Source organism: Artemia sp. Qi Xiang Cuo, chromosome 14 (genome assembly GCF_049724085.1).
Source record: "Artemia sp. Qi Xiang Cuo chromosome 14, ASM4972408v1, whole genome shotgun sequence".
NCBI lineage: Eukaryota > Metazoa > Arthropoda > Branchiopoda > Anostraca > Artemiidae > Artemia > Artemia sp. Qi Xiang Cuo.
The window spans coordinates 23,879,650-23,900,388 of NC_142807.1; the positions used below are offsets into that span (position 1 = coordinate 23,879,650).

General features: G+C 34.3%; 1 protein-coding gene across 1 annotated transcript in view; it reads left to right on the plus strand.

Moving 5' to 3' along the window:
• LOC148944286 (intraflagellar transport protein 140 homolog) overlaps positions 1 to 20,739 on the plus strand; it is a 254,533-nt gene that overhangs the window by 169,314 nt on the left and 64,480 nt on the right. Inside the window, exons 8-9 of the mRNA XM_089099895.1 lie at positions 4,402 to 4,591; positions 13,734 to 13,956. Coding sequence (XP_088956021.1) covers positions 4,402 to 4,591; positions 13,734 to 13,956 — 413 coding nt within the window. The remainder of the gene's footprint in view (positions 1 to 4,401; positions 4,592 to 13,733; positions 13,957 to 20,739) is intronic.

The window sequence follows — 20,739 nt, forward strand, 5'->3', positions numbered from 1 at the left end:
GCAAATGTCAATCAACGAATTCCGATTGTAAAAGCGTGTTTAATCATGTTACCTAACCCACAGTACAACAATTTTATATGCGTAGCCTACTGCCAGGAACCAGTGGGGGGATCCTTGTTCGTAATTACTAATCACCTTAACCCTTTTATCCATCGTCAAGTACATGCTCCAAAAAATATTTTATTCAGAGATTTCACGTTAAAAAATTATCCAATCACTAATTACCCCTTTTTTGCAAATGTCTATCAAACGCCAAGGAACGTAATCTCACGGAACACGTCAAACGATACATTCATTGTGCAATTCTTATCAAAAACAAAAACCTTGCCAACTTTTAAAATGTTCGCGCGTAAATACAGTGTCCCAAGCATGAGTTTTCCTTGCCCAATTCAATGTATTTTTTTCATGTATTTTTGAAACCTTATGCGCAATTCAATGTATTTTTTAATGTATTTTTGAAAGTGCTTAATAGGTAACTACTAGTAGAAAGTGATTGGAGAGCAACTAGCCCCCCCCCCCACGCCCATCATTCCCCCAAACATATCCAATCAACATTTTGAGATAGCCATTCTGTTCAGCGTAGTTGATTTCCAGATAGAAAATATGTTTTTGAGGAGGAGGACACTCCCCCACAGCCCTCAGGTCAAGGGTTTTAAGTTATGCCCTGGGGGCATATAAGGTTTTTAAAGAAGGCATTGTCGTAGAAACTTCTAAAAAAGCTCATTTGATTGGGAATTTAAAGGGCTAGAGTCCTTTTTAATAGTCGAAAGTGATTGGAGGGCAACTAGCCCCCCACGCCCATTATTCCCCCAAACACATCCAATCAAAATTTTGAGATAGCCATTTTGTTCAGCGTAGTTGATTTCCACATAGAAAACATATTTTTGAGGAGGACACTCCCTCACAACCCTCAGGGCAAAGATTATAAGTTATGCCTTGGAGGCATATAAGCTTATTATTGAAATCTTTGTCGTGGAAACTTGAAAAAGGGCTCATTCGATTTGAAATTCAAAGGGGTAGTACCCTTTTTAATAGTCGAAAGTGATTGGAGGGCAACTAACCCCCCTCTCACGCCCACCTTTTCCCCAAACACATTCAGTAAAATTTTTGAGCTAGCCATTTTGTTCAGCGTAGTTGATTTCCAGATAGGAAATATATTTTTGAGGAGGAAACTACCCCACAACCCTCAGGGCAAGGATCATAAGTTATGCCCTGGAGGCATATTAGCTTTTTATTGAAATCTTTGTCCTAGAAACTTGAAAAAGCACTCATTCGATTTGAAATTCAAAGGGATAGTACCATTTTAATAGTCGAAGGTGATCGGAGGGCAACTCGCACCCCCCCCCCCCATGCCCATCATTCCCCCAAACACATCCAATAAAAATTTTGAGATAGCAATTTTGTTCAGAGTAGTTGATTTCCAGATAGAAAATATGTTTTTGAGGAGGACACTCCCCATAACCCTCGGGGCAAGGGTTTTAAGTTATTCCCTGAGGGCATATAAGAACGATGTTTGCACAATGTACTATGGTTTTTTTTCCTTTAGAGACGGGCACTTCATATGGAAGGGGTCGTCGTAGAAACTTCATATGGGCTCATTCGATTGGAAATTGAGAGTTCTAGTGCCCTTTATAATAGTCGAAACTGATTGGAGGGCAACTAGTCCCCCACGCCCATCATTCCCCCAAACACATCCAATCAAAATTTTGAGATAGCCATATTGTTCAGCGTAGTCTATTTCCAGGTAGAAAATATGTTTTTGAGGAGGAAACTCCCCCACTGTCCTCAGGGCAAGGGTTTAAATTATGCCCTGGGGGCATATAAGGTTTTTATAGAAGGCGTTGTCATAGAAACTTCAAAAAAGGCTCATTCGATTGGAAATTAAAAGGGCTAGTGCCCTTTTTAATAGTCGAAAGTGATTTGAGGGCAAATAGCCCCCCCACGCCCATTATTTCGCCAAACACATCCAATAAAAATTTTTAGATAGCCATTTTGTTCAGCTTAGTTGATTTCCAGATAGAAAATATGTTTTTGAGGAGGACACTCCCCCACAACCCTCAGGGCAAGGATTACAAGTTATGCCCTGTAGGAATATAATGTTTTTATTGAAATCTTTGTCGTTGAAACTTGAAAAAGGGCTCATTCGATTTGAAATTCAAAGAGCTAGCACCCTTTTTAATAGTCGAAAATGATTTGTGGGCAACTAACCCCCCTCTCACTTCCATCTTTTCCCCAAACACATCCAATCCAAATTTTTAGATAGCCATTTTACGCAACGTAGTTAAAAGTTGTAGAAATCCAGGTCTTTAAGGGTGATAGCCCTTCCCCCCACAGCCCTCAGGACAAGGGTTGTTAGTTATGCCCTGGGTCATATAAAGTTTTTTATTGAAACTGTTGTCGTAAAAACTTCAAAAGGGCTCATTCAATTGGAAATTGAAAGGGCTAGTGCCTTTTTTAATTGTTGAAAGTGATGGGATAGCGACTAACGCCCCTCTCACCCCCACCATTTTCCAAAACACATCCAATCAAAATTTTGCAGGCCAAATTATAAAGTCTTAAAAAACGAATAGATTTAAAGTATTAATTTCTTTCTCCGTGATAAGACTATGACAATATAAAACGAAAAGAAATTAATTAAAAAAACTTTTTCCACAAAATAATTTTTTCAAAGAAAAATAAAGAACTCCATTAAACAAAAATTTAGCAAAAATAAAATCAAATAATCTACCAAGCGTGAAACTACCACAAATCAGCATCGATGAATAAATGAAACCCAAAACGAACAGAAATTACAATAATTAACCGAGTCAAACTCAGAACGAGCAGAAATTAACATAAGTTGGGTGCAAAACCCCTATGCCTTCCCAAGGCCAGAACAAAATTTGCACTTTACTGAAAAAAATACAAATGAAAAATGAATGTGCATTGTCAGTTTAATATACATATACTGATATTTAGTAATTAAATTGTTTATATTAATTGATTTATTAAAGTTATAAAAGTAAAAACATTTATATTTTTTTCAGTAAAGTGCAAATTTTGTTGTAAAATTTTTGCAAATTTTGTTTCCCCGTCTTTGGTTTAAGGTAACTCTTTAATTTTGTAAAGTTTTTTAAGAACTAATTTCTCGAAAGATTAATTGAAATTATTGTTACATCTTTTGAATCAGCTATAAATGGCAATCTTTTCTCACTAGAACTTTTTAGAATACTTTTTGTTTAAAGTATATCGCTTTATAAAGTATATAAAGCGATACAAGGCCATACATTGGCCTTGTATCGCTCTTTATTGGGTTGCAGCTATCGCTGTAACCATGACTAAAAACCTATTTTCAGTAAAGCTTTTATTGAGATTAAATTGATTGGAAAATGTGTAACGTTTTAGTTTCAAAATTTGTTCCTCTGTTGTTATAGTCTTTTGATGAGAACTTCAATTAAGTTGACTTACTCTGGATTTCTTTCTGGTTAATGTAATGTAGCCTAATTAAAATACGAGTTTCCTTGAGGGAGAAATGTTGGTAATGCGATAGGTGGGTTTTAGTGTCAACATAGTGTTTGTGTAAACACTATTTAAATATGTTACGCATTATAGCAATGAGCCGATTAGAAATTATATGTCTCGCCAGATGCATTTTTTAGAGAAACTTTTAAACATTCATTAAAACTTTCCTATCTTGCAGTTCTCGAAATAAAGATTTCACCGACTTTTAAGTTTTAGGTTAATTTTGTCGCACGAAAGCAATTTGTAATTCTGCTCATTCTGATGCATTCTCTGGCCCATGATCCTTATCTGCCTTTATAAATGGTGTAGCACAGAATATGTGTCTATACATAATTTAAATTTTAATTCGTGTTAATGGATTTTGTGTGTGTGTATGCCCTCTTTTTGTGACAAACTGCACCTAAATTCATTTTATTTGAGCTATGGACTTTTCAGTTCAAAATAATTTAAAAGGAAATAGGTAAATAAAACACTTGCAATTAGAAATCAGCTGTATTTCTTGCTTTCTAATATGCTTTCAGTAAAGCAGAAGTTCAGGTTTAGCGTACAGAGCAGTGGGTTGAGTGGGATAGCTGCCCCAACCACCCTTTAAACGAACACAACGAAAAACAGCACGTTCAAACTTGAAAAAATATAAAATTTAAAATATAAACGTAGAGCGGAGGATCATAGATGGCAGATTCCCCACATTTAGGGTAATTCCTGATCGTTTAAGTTTTAACGTCACTCTTTCCTTTCTTATGAAAATATTTCTCTGTGTTCAATTTTATGAGCCATCAAAATCTACACCGGGTCCTTATATGAGCAATAAAACAAACTTGAAGACATTCTGTTATGAAGATATTCAGTTCCAGTCATTACTAAAAATGAATACGATCTGATTGTTCTTTTGTTACCCAGGTGGCCATTTTACAAACAGGACCAATGACATTACTCTTCAAAAACTTGAACACTGGAAAAAGCTTCAGCCTCACAATGGATTACAGCTTACAGGGTCTGTCAGTGGATTCTAAAGCAGCCTTGATTTGGAACGGCCATCGTGTTGTTGTATATGAGCCAATTTGGAATATCGGAAGGACAAAGGTTATCGGTAAGTCAGGTCTCGGCTAATTTGGAAACATTTTACTGGGTTTCTTTACAGTTTTTTTTTTGCTTCTTATCAAGCAGATGGTGGTAATGAACTTTAAGTAATGAGCGACCTGGGCTAATAGAAATCACAACTCTTAAAAGAGGGGTTGATAGAAAAAAGGTGATATATATATATATATATATATATATATATATATATATATATATATATATATATATATATATATATATATTTATACTGTATACATACAAATCATTTAATCATCAAATATCATAATTTTCAAACAACTAACACTTACAATAATACAATACCTACAATAATATAAACCCAGTTTAGAAAGCCCCCAAAATAGTAAATTAAACATCCCAAGTCACATGCTTCATGCAACACACACCTGCGAAAGCCTAAAAAACATAGTTCATTGCGACCCCAATTAGAAATCTAAACCACTCAAATCATAGGTCTCAGACAAATCAAACCATGAAAGGCAGGAAAACCTAGCTAAAAAAGAACTGAAATATCCAACTATACATCCCAAATCATAAGTTTTAGACAACACATAGGCCTACCTATGAAAGCCTAAGAAACCTAGCTCAGAAAAACCTGAAATAGTAAACTAAAGATTCCAGATTTGAATTTGAGACAAGTCAAACCAGTGAAATAACAAACTATACATCTCAAATCACAAGTTTCACACAACACACCTTTAAAAAGCTAAGAAACCTAGCACAGAGAAGCCTGAAATCGCAAACTAACCGTCCAAATTCATAGGTTTCTGACAAGTCAAGCCATGAAATACCAAACTAAACATCTCAAATTGTAAGTTTCAGACATCATATATATCTGCGAAAGCCTATGAAACCAAGTTAAAAAAAAAAAAAAACAATTTGAAAACTAAATAGCAGAAATCATAAGTTTCAATCCAACCATGAAAGGCAGGAAAACCTAGCTAAAAAAAAAAAAAATGAAATGGAAAACTAAACATGACAAATCATAGGTTTCAGACAACTCACACGTATGAAAGATTGAGAAGCCTAGCTCAGGAAAGTCGCAAATTAGCAAACCAAACATCCTAATTCATTAGCTTCAGACAAGTTAACAGGGGAATACCATTTCCTAAAAGTCCTTCTAAATTTCAGGTGACACACCTACGAAGGCCTAAGAAACCTAGCTCAGAAAAGCCCAAATCGGCAAACTCAAAAACCCAAATTCTCAGGTTTTAGACTAGTCAAACAATGAAAACCCAATCCAAACATCCCAAATTATTAGTTTCAGACAAGTACCAACGAAAACATATGAAACCCAGCTTAGAAGGTCCCCCAACGTATCAAAGTATAAATCCAAAATCATAGGTTTCAGACAACAAACATCTACAGAAGACTAAGTAATTGCTTAGAAAGACCTAAAATAGTGGACTAAACTTCACAAATCATGAATATCAGACAACTAAAACCACGGAATACTACTACTACTACTACTACTACTACTACTAACAACTCACTGCAGTACAAAGCCGCCTGAGGCCAATACAGTCACACACGCTCCTCCTCCATCCCAATCTATTCAAAGCCTTCCTTTTTACACCCTCCCACGAAGTTCCCATTTCCTTTAAATCTTTCTTTATGACGTCCTCCCACCCCTGACAAGGATGACCTGCTTCCTGGTCAGCCCTAGAAGATTGGCCGAAAAGAGCAATCTTCGAAAATCTGCCATCCTTCATCCAGCCAATGTTCGCTAGCCACCTCAACCTTTCTTTCATTACAGCCCTAGAGAGCGGTATTGAACTACATTTTTCGTACAGCCTATTGTTTGAAATACGATCAGTCAGCCGGGTACCCAGAGCACTCCTTAAGCAATTTCTCTGGATAACATCTAGCAAATCTTCATCCGCTTTTCGGTGCACCCATGCTTCAGAGCCATATTTGACCACTGTCATCACTGTAGCTCCTAATATTCTAATCCTGGTTTGCAGACTTATCTTCCTATTCTTCCAAACTGTTAAAAACACCCCGAGCCTTGGTTATTCTACTTTTAACATCTTCACTGCTCCAACCATCTTTACTAATAATACTACCAAGATAAGTGAAGCTGCCCACCTGATCAATGTTTTCATTACCCAACGTCATCATTTCATCTTCACTTATTCCTAGCCTTAGTGACTTAGTCTTCTTAACAATAATTTTCAAACCTATTCTAGCAACCTGAACTCGCAAAGCCTCTAAAAGTTCATTCATTTTGCTCACACTTTCATCTAGGATGCTTAAATCGTCAGCATAATCTAAGTCCAGGAGACTTTTTCCTCCCCATTTCATTCCGTGGTCTCTCATTGCCTTTCCTGTGCTCCCATTGCCTTTTCCTGTAAGTCCATGAAAATAATCCGTATAAAGGGGGATAGAACACAACCCTGAGTAACTCCTGATTTAATGCAAAACCAGCTGCTAGCCTCATATCCTACCTTAACCGCAGGAGTATTATTCTCGTAAATAATACTAATCACTTAAATGTATTTGTCTGGTTTACCATACAAGGATAAAACCTTTACTAAAGCTCTTCTATCAACATAATCGAACGCTTGCTCATAATTCATGAAACTGAGGACCAAAGGTGTTTGACAACTTAGGCACTTCTCTATTATTGACCTAAGAGTGAAAATTTGGTCGACACATCCTCTACCTTTTATAAAACCGCATTGTTCTTCTCTTAAAACTTTGTCTACGGAATCTCTTAGTCTAAAAAGTATCATATTATTAAGTAATTTACTACCTACAGAGACCAGACTAATGGATCGATAATTACCACACTCACATTATCACCTTTCTTATAAAGTGGCTGATTAAGGTTTTCCTAAAATCTTTAGGTACTTCCCCTTTTTCAAAAATCATATTCATAATCTCCAGTAACTTATTTCTAACCTCAGAGCCACCATAGTTAAGAAACTCATTTACCACCCTATCAGCACCCAGAGTCTTATTATTTTTTAATCCTTTTTGTGCTGTCTCTAATTATTCCTCACAAAAATATGTTCCTTCACATCCAGAGTATTACAAACTTTTTCATTTTCCTCTATATCTTTTCCTGCAACTCTATGTCGGTTTAGAAAATTCTCAAAAGTTCTGCCTATCTCTCTTTAATTCTTTCCTTATCGCTAATTGTGGCCCCATTCCTACCTTTAACTGTTCCAAGTCCGGATCGACTACTCCCTCTCAATTTATTAACATGCCCGTAAAATATTTTACTATTATGTCGTCTAGCTGCATCTTACACATCTTCGGCAATTTTATCCATGGCCTCCACTTCACACCTTCTTAGTTGATATTTTAATTCTTTCTCCACTTTCTTTACATTCCTCTTATTTTCATATGACCCATCACTCAGATAATTCTTTTACAAGTCCTTTCTCCTTTCTATTAAATTCCAAACTAGCAACATAAACATCCCAAATCATAAGTTTCAGAGAGGTCAAATCACGAAAAATCAAACTAAACACCGCAAATGATAAGCTTAGGAAAACACACACCAACGAAAGGCTAAGAAACTTAGCTTATAGAAAACTAAACACTTGAAATCATAGTTATCAGACAACACACGCCTGAGAAAGACTAAGAAACCTCTAACAGAAAGGGTCGAAATATCAAACTAAACGATGCATCCCAGGTATTTAAAACTGGACAACATGTTCCACATCTTAGTTACCCCCTTTACTGAACAGAAGACAATCTTCACCTTTTTTCCGCATTCACCAACACACCTAGATGGCGGGTCTTTACCTTAACCTTATCCAATAGCTCTTCTATCACCTGAATCGAACGCTTATTCTGGTGAGCAATTGTTTTTTCTGTCAAACCAGTGTTCGCGACGATAGCCTACATCCCTGGCATTTGAAACGGGAAAAATTGTTCTACATATTGGTTGCAACCTTTAACGAACAGAAGACAGTCTTTTGTTGTCATTCATTTAGTCTTCACCATTTTCACCCGCAGACCAAGATTATCGGCGTTTACTGTAAACTTATACAACAGTTCTTGGAGCCGTTTTTTTTGTGGATGATTCAAGCACCGCAACGCAGTCAGCAAAATCTGCATAATTGACTTGAATTCAGGGGGTTTAACCTGATGTGTCCTGTATTTAGGCCCTGCAAAATGTAATCAGTCTTTATCGTGAGGAATCTCATGACCCGACAGATAGCACCATAATATTGAATTAGTACCATAAAACATATTTTACACATGGTCGTTTGATAGCCCGGCAATCAAGACTAAGATTCCAGAATTACAAAAGAATAAACCCTGTACATACTTGTATATTTTGTAACAAAAAAAGAAACGTCTGAAGGTAAAGAAATCCACAATATAGCTCCGTTTTCAAGTGCCATTACGGCCGTTTTCTTTTTTTCTTTTTTGACATATAGAACCGAGTGCTGGTACATTTATATATAGAAGTGAACACTGGTACATCATAGGCAGCGCGCTAGCGCTGCATAAGTAAAGAACGATGTGTTTTGTTTTTCTTCTTCAGTCGGGCACAATGTGTTTTTTTTCTTCTTCTTCAGTCGGGCACTTCGTATAGAAGGTGTTGTCGCAGAACCTTTGAAGATGGCTTATTCAATAGGAAATCGGATTGGCTAGTGCCCTTTTTAATAGTCGAAAGTGATTGGAGGGCAACTAGCCCCCCCCCCTCCACGCCCAACATTCCCCAAAACACAACCAACGAAAATTTTGAGATAGCCATTTTGTTCAGCGGAGTTGATTTCCAGGTAGAGAATATGTTTTTGAGGAGGATACTCCCCCACAACCCTCAGGACAAGGGTTTTAAGTTATGCCCGGGGGGCATATAAGATTTTTATAGAAGGCGTTGTCGTAGAAACTTGAAAAAGGGCTCATTCGATTTGAAACTCAAAGGGATAGTACCCTTTTTAATAGTCAAAAGTGATTTGAGGGCAACTAACCCCCTCTCACGCCCAACTTTTCCCCAAACACATCCAATAAAAATTTTTAGATAGCCATTTTATTCAAAGTAGTTGAAACTTTTGGAAATTAGGTCTTTAAGGATGACAATCCCTCCCCCCAAAGTCCTCTGGGCAAGGGTTGTAAGTTATGCCCTGGGGGCATATAAGGTTTTTATTGAAATCTTTGTCGTAGAAACTTGAAAAAGGGCTCATTCGATTGGAAATTCAAAGGGCAAGTGCCCTTTTTAACAGTCAAAAGTGATTTGAAGGCAACTAACCCCCCTCTCACGCCTATCTTTTCTCCAAACACATCCAATCAATATTTTAGATATTCATTTTATTCAAAGTAGTGGAAAGTTTTGGAATTTAGGTCTTTAAGGATGACAACCCCTCCCCCCCGACAGCCCTCAGGGCAAGGGTTGTAAGTTATGCCCTAGGTCGTATAAGGTTTTTATTGAAAGCGTAGAAATTTCAAAAGGGCTCATTCAATTGGAAATTGAAAGGGCAAGTGCCTTTTTTAATAGTTGAAAGTGATTGAAGAACGAATAAGACCCCTCTCTCGCTCACCATTTCCTCAAACGCGAATAATCAAAATTATGAGATATCCATTTAGTTCAACATAGTTGAAAGTTATTGAAATTATGTCACTTGGGATGATAACCTCCTCAAATCCCTCAGTGCAAGGGTTGTTACTTATGCCCTGGGGGCATATAAAGTTTATGTAGGAAGTTGTTGTAGAAATTTAAAAAAGGGCCCATTTGAATGAAAACTGAAATTGCTCTTTTTATTGGTCAAAACTGAGTGGAGTAATACATATACCTCTAACGCCCACCGTTTCCTCAAAATTATTCTGTTAAAGTTTAGATAGATCCACTTTATTCAAATAAGATGAAAATCCTATAAATTATCATTATGTGTTTAAGAATAACAAACCCCCCAGAGCCCCAAGGGCAAAGGTTGTAAGTTCTGTCCTGGGGGAAAATAAGGTTTTTATAGATAGAGTTGTCGTAAAACTTCAAAAGGGGATCATTCACTTTGAAATTATGAGGACTAGTGCCCTTTTTATTAGTCAAAAGGGATTGGAGGGTAACTAACCCCCCTCTCACGTCCACCATTCCTCCAAACACATCCGATCAAATTTTCGAAGAGCGATTTCGTTCAACGTAGTAGAAAGTTCTGGAAATTAGGTCTTAAAGAATGACACCTCCTCCCCCCCAGCCTCAGGGCAAGGGTTGTAAGTTATGCCCTGGGGGAATATAAGGTTTTTATTGAAAGTTTTGTCATAGAAACTTCAAAAGGGCTCATTTGATAGAAAATTGAAAGGGCTAGGGCCATTTTTAATCGTCGAAAGTGATTGGAGAACGACTACCTCCTCTCTTACGCCCACAGTTTCTCCAAACACATCCAATAAAAATTTTGAGATAGCCAAGTTGTTTAATGTAGTTGAAAGTTCTTTAAATTTTGTCTTAGAGGATGAAAACCACCCTAACAGACCTTAGGGTAAGGGTTGTAATTTATGCCCTGGGGGTATATAAGGTGCTTATAGAAAGCGTTGCCGTTTCGAAAAGGGCTCATTCGATTGGAAATCGAAAGGTCTAACGCCCTTTTTAATAGTCAAAAGTGATTGGAAGGCTTGACATTTTTATAGTAAAGATCTAAGGGGGTGTAATGTATTATTTTTCTTTGTTGCAGTTGTTTAGACCAGGGCACCACGTATCGAAGGAGTTGTCGTGGGAACTTCGAAAAGGGCTTATACGATTGAGAATAGAAAGGGCTGATGCCCTTTTTAATAGTTGAAAGTGATTTGATGGCAACTAATCCCCCTTCAACTCACACCCTCCCACGCCAACCCCCCCATTTCTGCTCTTAAAATTTAACCAAATCAAAATAGCGTAAGTGTATCCAAGATATCACAGAAAGTATACAGAATATTTTGCAAATTTTGTAAAGTTTTCCATTTTAGGTCAACTAGAAGAGATATTAAGCTAAGTTAAACAGTACTATTTGTGTCTAGATTTTTAAAAGGGTGCATGTTGTTAAAGAATGCTGAAAATGTTTCTCCAGCATACAAATAGCAGGCCAAATTTTAAAGTCTTAAAAAACGAAAAGATTTAAAGTATTATTTTTTTCCCCTGAGAGACTATGTCAATATAGAACGAACAGAAATTAATTTAAAAAACTTTTTCCACAAAATAAGTTTTTCAAAGAAAAGTAAAGTACTCCATTAAACAAAAAATGAGCAAAAATAAAATCAAATAATCTACCAAGCGTGAAACTACCACAAATCAGAATTGATAATAAAATGAAGCCGAGCTGAAACAGAAATTACAGCAATTAACCAAGTCAAATTGAAAACAGGCAGAAATTAACATAAGTTTGGCGCAAAACCCCTATTCCTTCCCAAGACAAGATCAACATTTGCATTTTACTGAAAAAATACAAATGAATGTGCATTGTTAGTTTAATATACATATACTGATATTTAGTAATTAAAATGTTAATAATATTTGATTTATTAAAGTTATACAAGTAAAAAAATTTATATTTTTTTAGTAAAGTGCAAATTTTGTTCTGGCCTTGGGAAGGCATAGGGGTTTTGCGCCCAACTTATGTTAATTTCTGCTCGTTTTGAGTTTGACTCGGTTAATTATTGTTATTTCTTTTCTTTTTGGGTTTCATTTATTTATCGATGCTGATTTGGGGTAGTTTAACGCTTGGTAGATCATTTGATTTTATTTTTGCTCATTTTTTGTTTAATGGAATTCTTTACTTTTCTTTGAAAAACTTATTTCGTGGAAAAAGTTTTTTAAATTAATTTACATATAGAGTTAAACTCTGTCAGATCCTGGTTGCAGCTGTAGCTGCACCCTTGGCCGAAAACCCTATAAAAACAATTTGCAGTCCCTTGGTTTGAACAACAATTTACTGTCATAGAGCCATAGATGATATATAAATTAAGGAAAAACTTGAAAAATTAACAAATCCCTTTTTAACTGGAAAGTTAGTTGGGTAAATGCGATTGTTGAGTAAAAAAAAATCGAACATTTTATCTATTTAAATAGAAACTCAATATTTTGATTAGACCAAAACTTGGACACCAAAGAAAAATAAACAAATGTTTTACTCAGTGTAGAGGCAATAACTAAAGCGAAAAAAACTATTGCCTTTTAAAGAGAAAAATTCACCCGCATTCACCCGAAGACCAAGATGATCGACCTGTACCGTGACCTTATCTAGTAGTTCTTGAAGCTGTTTATTTTTGTGCATGATTCAAGCACTGCTATACCGTCAGCAAAATCTGTATCATTGACCTGGGTATAGGGGTTTAATCTGATGCATCCTGCATATGTGTTAACCCAACAGCTAGTACAATAATATTAAAGTACAAATAACAGTCCAGATTTTGAACTTGGTCATGTGATACCGCTGCAAACATGAGTATCATCTAATCCATTTCTTTGAATAATATCCCTATATAGCTATGGACTAAAAAGCTCATGAGCCCCTGGTGGATTTAGAACAGTGGCTCCAAACCGATTTGGGACATGCCCCATCTAGGCATTTCTAATATCCTGATCACCCACCGTAATATTTAAATTTTTTTGTTCAAAATTTTATATGTATACATCTGAAGGAGGCTTAAAAGGCTATTAATTTGGTATCGTTTTCGAGTCATCTCCTGGGCATATTTCGTACTAAAGAATATTTTCTGAATATAACACCTTTTATACAATGTATGACGTCAGTGCAACACTGTATCTTTTTTGCTCTTTAATTGCATATGAATGTTTTCTCTCTCTATCTCTTTCCTTCTGTCTTTTTCATTTTTTTGTGTTTCTTGTCCACCTTTTCTTCCTTACTCTCTTTCCCTCTACTTGGCTTGTTTTTAGTCTTTTTTTTTAACTTACCTTAGTTTTTTGTTCATTATTACTGGAGTAATAATTTAAAATACCTGCTCTATCTTCGATTTATTTATTTTTCTGTTGTTAACTTAAACTTTTTGCTCTTTGTCTGCCGTAGAAGTTAGTGAAATCTTGTATCTAATCTTATGAAAACATACATCCTGCGAGCCAAAAGCTGACGGAACCAGGTTGGCTTAGTGCATTGCGAAGATGTATGTCCATCCTGTTTAATCTATGTTTCGTGTATGTTATCATCCATCTATGTTTAGAGTATTCAAGAAAATGCGGTTTCTAGGCTCATTCGCTTTGAAGACGAATCAGTTTTACAACTTTGGAGAAAACATTTTTTCTATTGAAGATCAAGCTATATTTGTTCGTAACCTTGATGGTAATATCAAACAAATTCTAAATATTTCACCGTCAGAAGGATGCCCGACAGTTGTAGCATTGAACACAAACTGTATTGCTTGCATCACCAACGAGAAAACATTGAAAGTTTGGGCATGTGCTGACAACAGGTATATAAACTTCTTATAAAAAGTTATAATTTACTTGGCTAATTCTGTTACGAAAAGTCAAAAACTGTTTCGTCCAACAGCTCTAGAAATCAATGTTTACTCTTATGTAAATAATTAGAAAAAAAACTTTGAGCTTATAATTATTTTAAGATACAATTTTTGGTACTTGTAAACTAAACGAAACCCACCCGAGAAGTGAAGTTAGGTTAATCGTAATAAAATATAACCTTCATATAACCGTTAGTTTATGTAATAATATAATTTGGGCAATATATTTGCACATTAGAGGGTGGATGGGGGTAAAGTATTTGGATAGCGCCCCTACCCTAACCCCAACCTCCCTAATGTGCATATGTATATAGCCCAGATTATACAAGTCCAATGCATTCTATCACCCATTACTTGTCTTTGTGGCTACGAAACGGTTTTCTGAGATTTAGCCTAAGCATAATTCTTGAGTATGTTTCCTTTAATTAACAAGTACCCAATTTTTAATTGGAGGAATATATTGTGAAATCTAGCAAATAGCATTATAGAATTTGAGAAGTTCTTGTCATCATGGTTACCCCCTTAGGGAAAGCCTAGTAAAGTGCAAACACCAGCCAATAGTAACCGAAATTTTGAAACCTCGTTTTTAAAAAATCTTTCTGTGAGAAAAAAGTTTCATTTAATGCTCATTCAGGAAAGATATCCATTATTTAGGTTCATCTCAATTGTAAAAGTTTATTGCGAAAGTAAAGTTATTGGATTTTTAAAATTAGATTGGAACCTATTCATTATACCCTGAGAATTAAAATGAAAAGCGCTCAATTGAAATATCTAAGGTGATTCACCCTTTCAGAGTTAGGTGGGCGATACATAGCGTTTCTCCTTACTTTTAGTCGAAAAAACTTGTTTTTTTATTTAGTTTCCGATCGTTTTTCAATTCTTACTGGGATATCCCCTTCCTCCCTCCATGGTAATTTACCCCCGGAAATTACAGTAGAATAGATCTATGCAGTTCTACATCGCCCCCGTACAAACAGGTTTTTCTAGTAGTTACGGATCATCACACTCTTTGCCAAGAGGAATGACGCAGTTTCAAAGTTCACTGCCTTTTTGGTGATAAGCCCAGTATTCTACAATGCTCGCGTAAAGCATCTAGTACCACAGCCAGTGATTGCGGTTTTTTTTTTATGTTAAATCCGTGGTCATTCATCTGTAAGTTGATTAGTAGGTTTTTTTTTAAAAACTTGGCTATTCGTTTCATGGGTTTCATTAATAGAACGAGTAATGCATTTGAAAAGGGTAATTACTTCTTTAGTTTACGAGATTTGCGAATTTTTTTTTGCGAAAAGATATTTGCGAAAAGATATTTGCGTAGACGCTTACAAGGGACATTGCTAGAAAGTATTCAATAGCTTAATTGAAAAGTAACGATAGAATGACATTGTGACTTGACCTAGCTTTACCTCGCCGATGTGGTCTGTATATTACGTAATTAATGTTTTAAAAATATTGTCAATTTAAAAAGAATGGGCTGAAAAGTGTTATGAGGGGGGGGGGGTGCATAGAGGGGTGAGTTGCACGAGGGTTCAGTTAAAGAGGATACAGTTGCACGGAGGGATTTCGGTTATACACGGGTTCAGTTACACGGGGGGTTCAGTTGCACGGGGGGTATCCCTTTTTTTTTTTCGTAAATCGGGCTCCCTGTTTTAAAAATCCCTTTTTATTCTGAGGCTTGGAGCATTTGGTGACTAGATATTAAACGTAATGAAATTTAGCACGGAGGTTCAGTTGTACAGGGGTTTCAGTTATACAGGGGTTCAGTTACATGGGGGTTCTTTGTGTTAAATAAGTAGTTTTTGTATCTTTTAAAAGAACTTTACGGGGATTGAGAGACTCAGTTGCCTAATTCCGTGTGATTTTTATTTACTTGATGCTCATTAAAAACGAAATTTTTTTGTTAAATAAGTATTTTTTTTATCTTTTAAAAGAGCTTTACGTGGATTGAGAGACTCAGGTGACTAATTCCGTGTGATTTTTTTTTACTTGATGGTCATTAAAAACGAAATTTTTTTGTTAAATAAGTAGTTTTTGTATCTTTTAAAAGAGCTTTACGGGGATTGAGAGACTCAGTTGCCTAATTCCGTGTGATTTGTATTTAGTTGATTGTCATTAAAAACGAAATTTTTCTGTTAAATAAGTAGTTTTTGTATCTTTTAAAAGAGCTTTACGGGGATTGAGAGACTCAGTTGCCTAATTCCGTGTGATTTTTCTTTACTTGATTGTCATTAAAATCGAAATTTTTGTGTTAAATAATTAGTTTTTGTATCTTTTATAAGATCTTGACGGGGATTGAGAGACTCAGTTGCCTAATTCCGTGTGATTTTTAATTACTTGATGGTCATTAAAAACGAAATTTTTGTGTTAAATAAGTAGTTTTTGTATCTTTTAAAAGAGCTTTACGGGGATTGAGAGACTCTGTTGCCTAATTCCGTGTGATATTTCTATACATGGTGTAAAAAAAAAACGAAAATTTTTTTAAATTGATTTATAGTATGTGTATATTAAAAGAGCTTTAAGGGGATTGAGAGACTCAGTTGCCTTAGTCCTTGTGATTTTTCTTTACTTGATGGTAATTAAAAAAGAAATTTTTTTGTTAAATAAGTAGTTTTTGTATCTTTTAAAAGAGCTTTACGGGGATTGAGTGACCCAGTTGCCTAATTCTGTGTGATTTTTCTTTACTTGTTGGTCATTAAAAACGAAATTTTAGTGTTAAATAAGTAGTTTTTGTATCTTTTAAAAGATCTTTACTGGGATTGAGAGACTCAGATGACTAATTCAGTGTGATTTTTCTTTACTTGGTGGTCATTAAAAACGAAATTTTTGTGTTAAATAATTAGTTTTTGTAACTTTTAAAATAGCTTTACGGGGATTGAGAGACTAAGTTTCCTAATTCAGTTATATTTTTCTTTACTTGATTGTCATTAAAAACTAAATTTTTGTTTTAAATAAGTAGTTTTTGTAACTTTTAAAGGAGCTTTGCGGGGATTGAGAGAATCAGTAGCCTAATTCCGTGTGATTTTTCTTTACTTGATGGTACTTAAAAACTAAATTTTTGTGTTAAATAAGTAGTTTTGTATATTTTAAAAGAGCTTTAATTGGTTTGAGAGACTCAGTTGACTAATTACGTGTGATTTTTCATTACTTGTTAGTCATTAAAAACGAAATTTTTTTGTTAAATAAGTATTTATTGTATCTTTTAAATGAGCTTTAAGAGGATTGAGAGACACAGTCACCATATTCCGTGTGTTTTTTCTGTAATTGGTTGTCTTTAAAAACGAAATTTTTGTGTTAAATTAGTAGTTTTTTGATCTTTTAAAAGAGCTTTAAGGGGATTGAGAGACTCAGTTGCCTAATTCCGTGTGTTTTTTAATTACTTTGTAGTCTTTAAAAACCAAAATTTTGTGTTAAATAAGTAGTTTTTGTATCTTTTAAAAGAGCTTTAATGGGTTTGAGAGACTCAGTTGCCTTTTTAAGTGTGTTTTGTGTTTACTTGGTGGTATTTAAAAACGAAATTTTTGTGTTAAATAAGTAGTTTTTGCATCTTTTAAAAGAGATTTAAGGGGTTTGAGAGACTCAGATGCCTAATTCCGTGTGGTTTTTCTTTACTTGGTAGTCATTAAAAACAAAAATTTAGTGTTAACTAAGTAGTTTTTGTATCTTTTAAAATAGCTTTAAGGGGTTTGAGAGACTCAGATGCCGGTTTCCGTGTGGTTTTTGTTTAATTGGTGGTCCTTAAAAAAGAAATTTTTGTGTTAAATAAGTAGTTTTTGTATATTTTAAAATAGCTTTAAGGGGTTTGAGAGACTCTGTAATGCACTAGTTTTTCAGTAAAGACACTCAATATCCTAAAAGTGTTTAATTCAAACTTTTTAAAACTTCGAAATTTTTCAACTTTATTTATTTTTTTCTTTTTGTACATAACTTAAAATGTCAAAATATGCTTACAGTTCTAACAATTGCGCTCTGTGATTGGTCAGAGACACGATGTGACTTTCCCACTGGTATTCTATGACTGGTTATTGACAGCGCTCTGTGATTGATCAGAGACACGATCTGACTTTCCCACTGGTATTCTATGACTGGTTATTGACACAACCTAATCTATTGCATGTATTAAATCAGTATTTTTTACGCAGTGGAACGATAAACACATAAGTCATATCTTTAAAAAAAAGTGAAGATGGAACATTTTAATAAAGTGTGTTTAAATAACAAGGTTATTGTAGCATTGAATGCCGACAAAGAGAAATATTTAAACATTGAAACAAGTACAGGTGGTAGCACTATTGGAAATGTATGCATGCATTGTCATGACAGTAAGGAATTAAATTTCTTTGGAATACCGAAAAAATTCAACTCTTATGCTGGTGGTTATGCGAGATTGAGATCTCTAGAGATGATTGCACTCAAAGAGAATGCCAACATGAAAATAATCATTGATGATAGAGGACAACTCCTTGCTACTGTTGCAGGTAACACATTACCTACTGATACATCCAATCGTCACCTTTCAGGTATTAGCATTCAACGGAAGATCAATAAAAGAAAGGCCTACTCTTCTACTAATATCGTAAACCATATCTTGTCTACGTGCCGAAACTGTTACCTGTGTAAAAATAATGTGATAATAGACAGTGAAATTGACAGAAAAATAAAAAGTGCATTGTCAGAAAATATCACGATGGAATATAAAGATGAATCGATGAAAAACAAAGCACCAGCAAACGTTACTGACATTGGTCAAACAGTCATTGAACCAAATAATACAAAAGACGAAAAGCATATTGAGCCTTTTGATGAGACACCAGTAAAAATTGTGTATGACTCAAAATGGAATAATGATTATTCTACTGATTACGAACTAAGAGAAGACAAGAGCTATAATATCAAGAGAGAACATGGTGAACTATTTTATGGAACAGATTCAAAATGTCCAAAGTTAATTGTTGATATTAATAATGTATCATAATATATTTATTGTATTAATATTCTACATAGCATTATTTCATTAAAAATATATTTTACATTACATTGTTATGTGTTCATTATTTTTAGAGTAAGCTAGCATATCAAACGTTTAGAATGTCTAATAAAACGTCGGAGATGTAAGAAAATGAATTTGCATACATCTATTGTCAGACACATGTTGACAAATTTTTTCTTGAATTCACCTCCTGGATAAATAAAAAAAAGACATTTCATTCAAGAAATTATGACGAAACTCTAAGTAAGCTACAAACTCTTTCTTGAAGTTACCTCATGGATACACAATGAAGAAATTTCATTTAAGAAATTATCAAAAATTGTAAGTAAGTAGCAAATTCTTTCAAAAATATGTTAATACGTTTAAGCAATAAATATCTTTAAGCTTAACCTGTCTTTATTCTTTAGAATAGTTTTATTTATTTCATTAAATTATGAAGAAATTGTAAGTAAGTAACAATAGCTTTCTTGAATTCGCTTCCTGGACACAATACAGATATTTAATTCAAGAAATAATAATAAAATCGCAAGTAAGTAATAAAGTCTTTATTATTTTCCCCTATTGGATACACAATACTGAAATTTCATTCAAGAAATTATGAAGGAATTCTAAATAGGTAACACACTCATGTTACCTCATGGATACACAACTCAGAAATTTCATTTAAGAAATTATCAAAAATTTTAAGTAAGTAGCAAATTCTTTCTTGAATTCGCCTCCTGGGTAAATAAAAAGACAGTTCATTAAAGAAATTATGAAAAAATTGTAAGTAAGTAGCAAATTCTTTCTTGAATTCACCTGCTGAACAAACAAAAAGACATTTCGTTCGAGAAATTATGACAAAATTCCAAGTAAGTAACAAACTCTTTATTGTTTTCATGACTTAGATACACGTTGTAGAAATTTAATTCAAGAAATTATGAAAAATTCTCAGTAAGTAGCAATTTCTTTCTTGAAGTCAACTCTTGGATACACAATACGGAAATTTCATTTAAGAAATTATGAAAAAAAACAAATTCTTTCTTGAAGTCAAATCTTGGATACACAATACATAAATTTCATTCAATAAATTATGAATTTATTTGTAAGTTATTAACAATATATTGTTGTTTTAACCTCTTGGTTATACAGTACAGATACTTCATTCAATATTTTAATAAAAAATCGCACTTACGTAACTTTTTTTTTCTCTTTATCATCCACTCATTAAAATGATATACCCGTTTTCTAATACAGATAACTTAACTGTTTAAAAAAATCTCAGTAAGTAACATGTTATGTATTTTAGTACAATAATTTAGACGCACTACGGACCTATCCGTAAAGACGACATCTAAATATCGAAAAAAAGCAGACCGATGATTCAATACCTTATGAAAAAATTCTCAGTAAGTAACAATTTCTTTCTTGAAGTCATCTCTTGGATACACAATGCGGAAATCTCATTCAAGAAATTATGAAAATATTTGTAAGTAAGCAATAAACTCTTTATTGATTTCACCTCTTGGATATACAGTACAGATACTTAATTAAAGAAATTGTGAAAAAATAGCAAGTAAGTAACTTTTTTCTCTTTATCACAAACAATTTTCACTTAGCTAAATGATGTAGAAATTTAATTCAAGAAATTATTGAAAAATTCTCAGTAAGTAACAATTTCTTTCTTGAAGTCAACTCTTGGATACGCAATACGGAAATTTGATTCAAGAAATTATGAAAAAATTGTAACTAAGTAGCAAATTCTTTCTTGA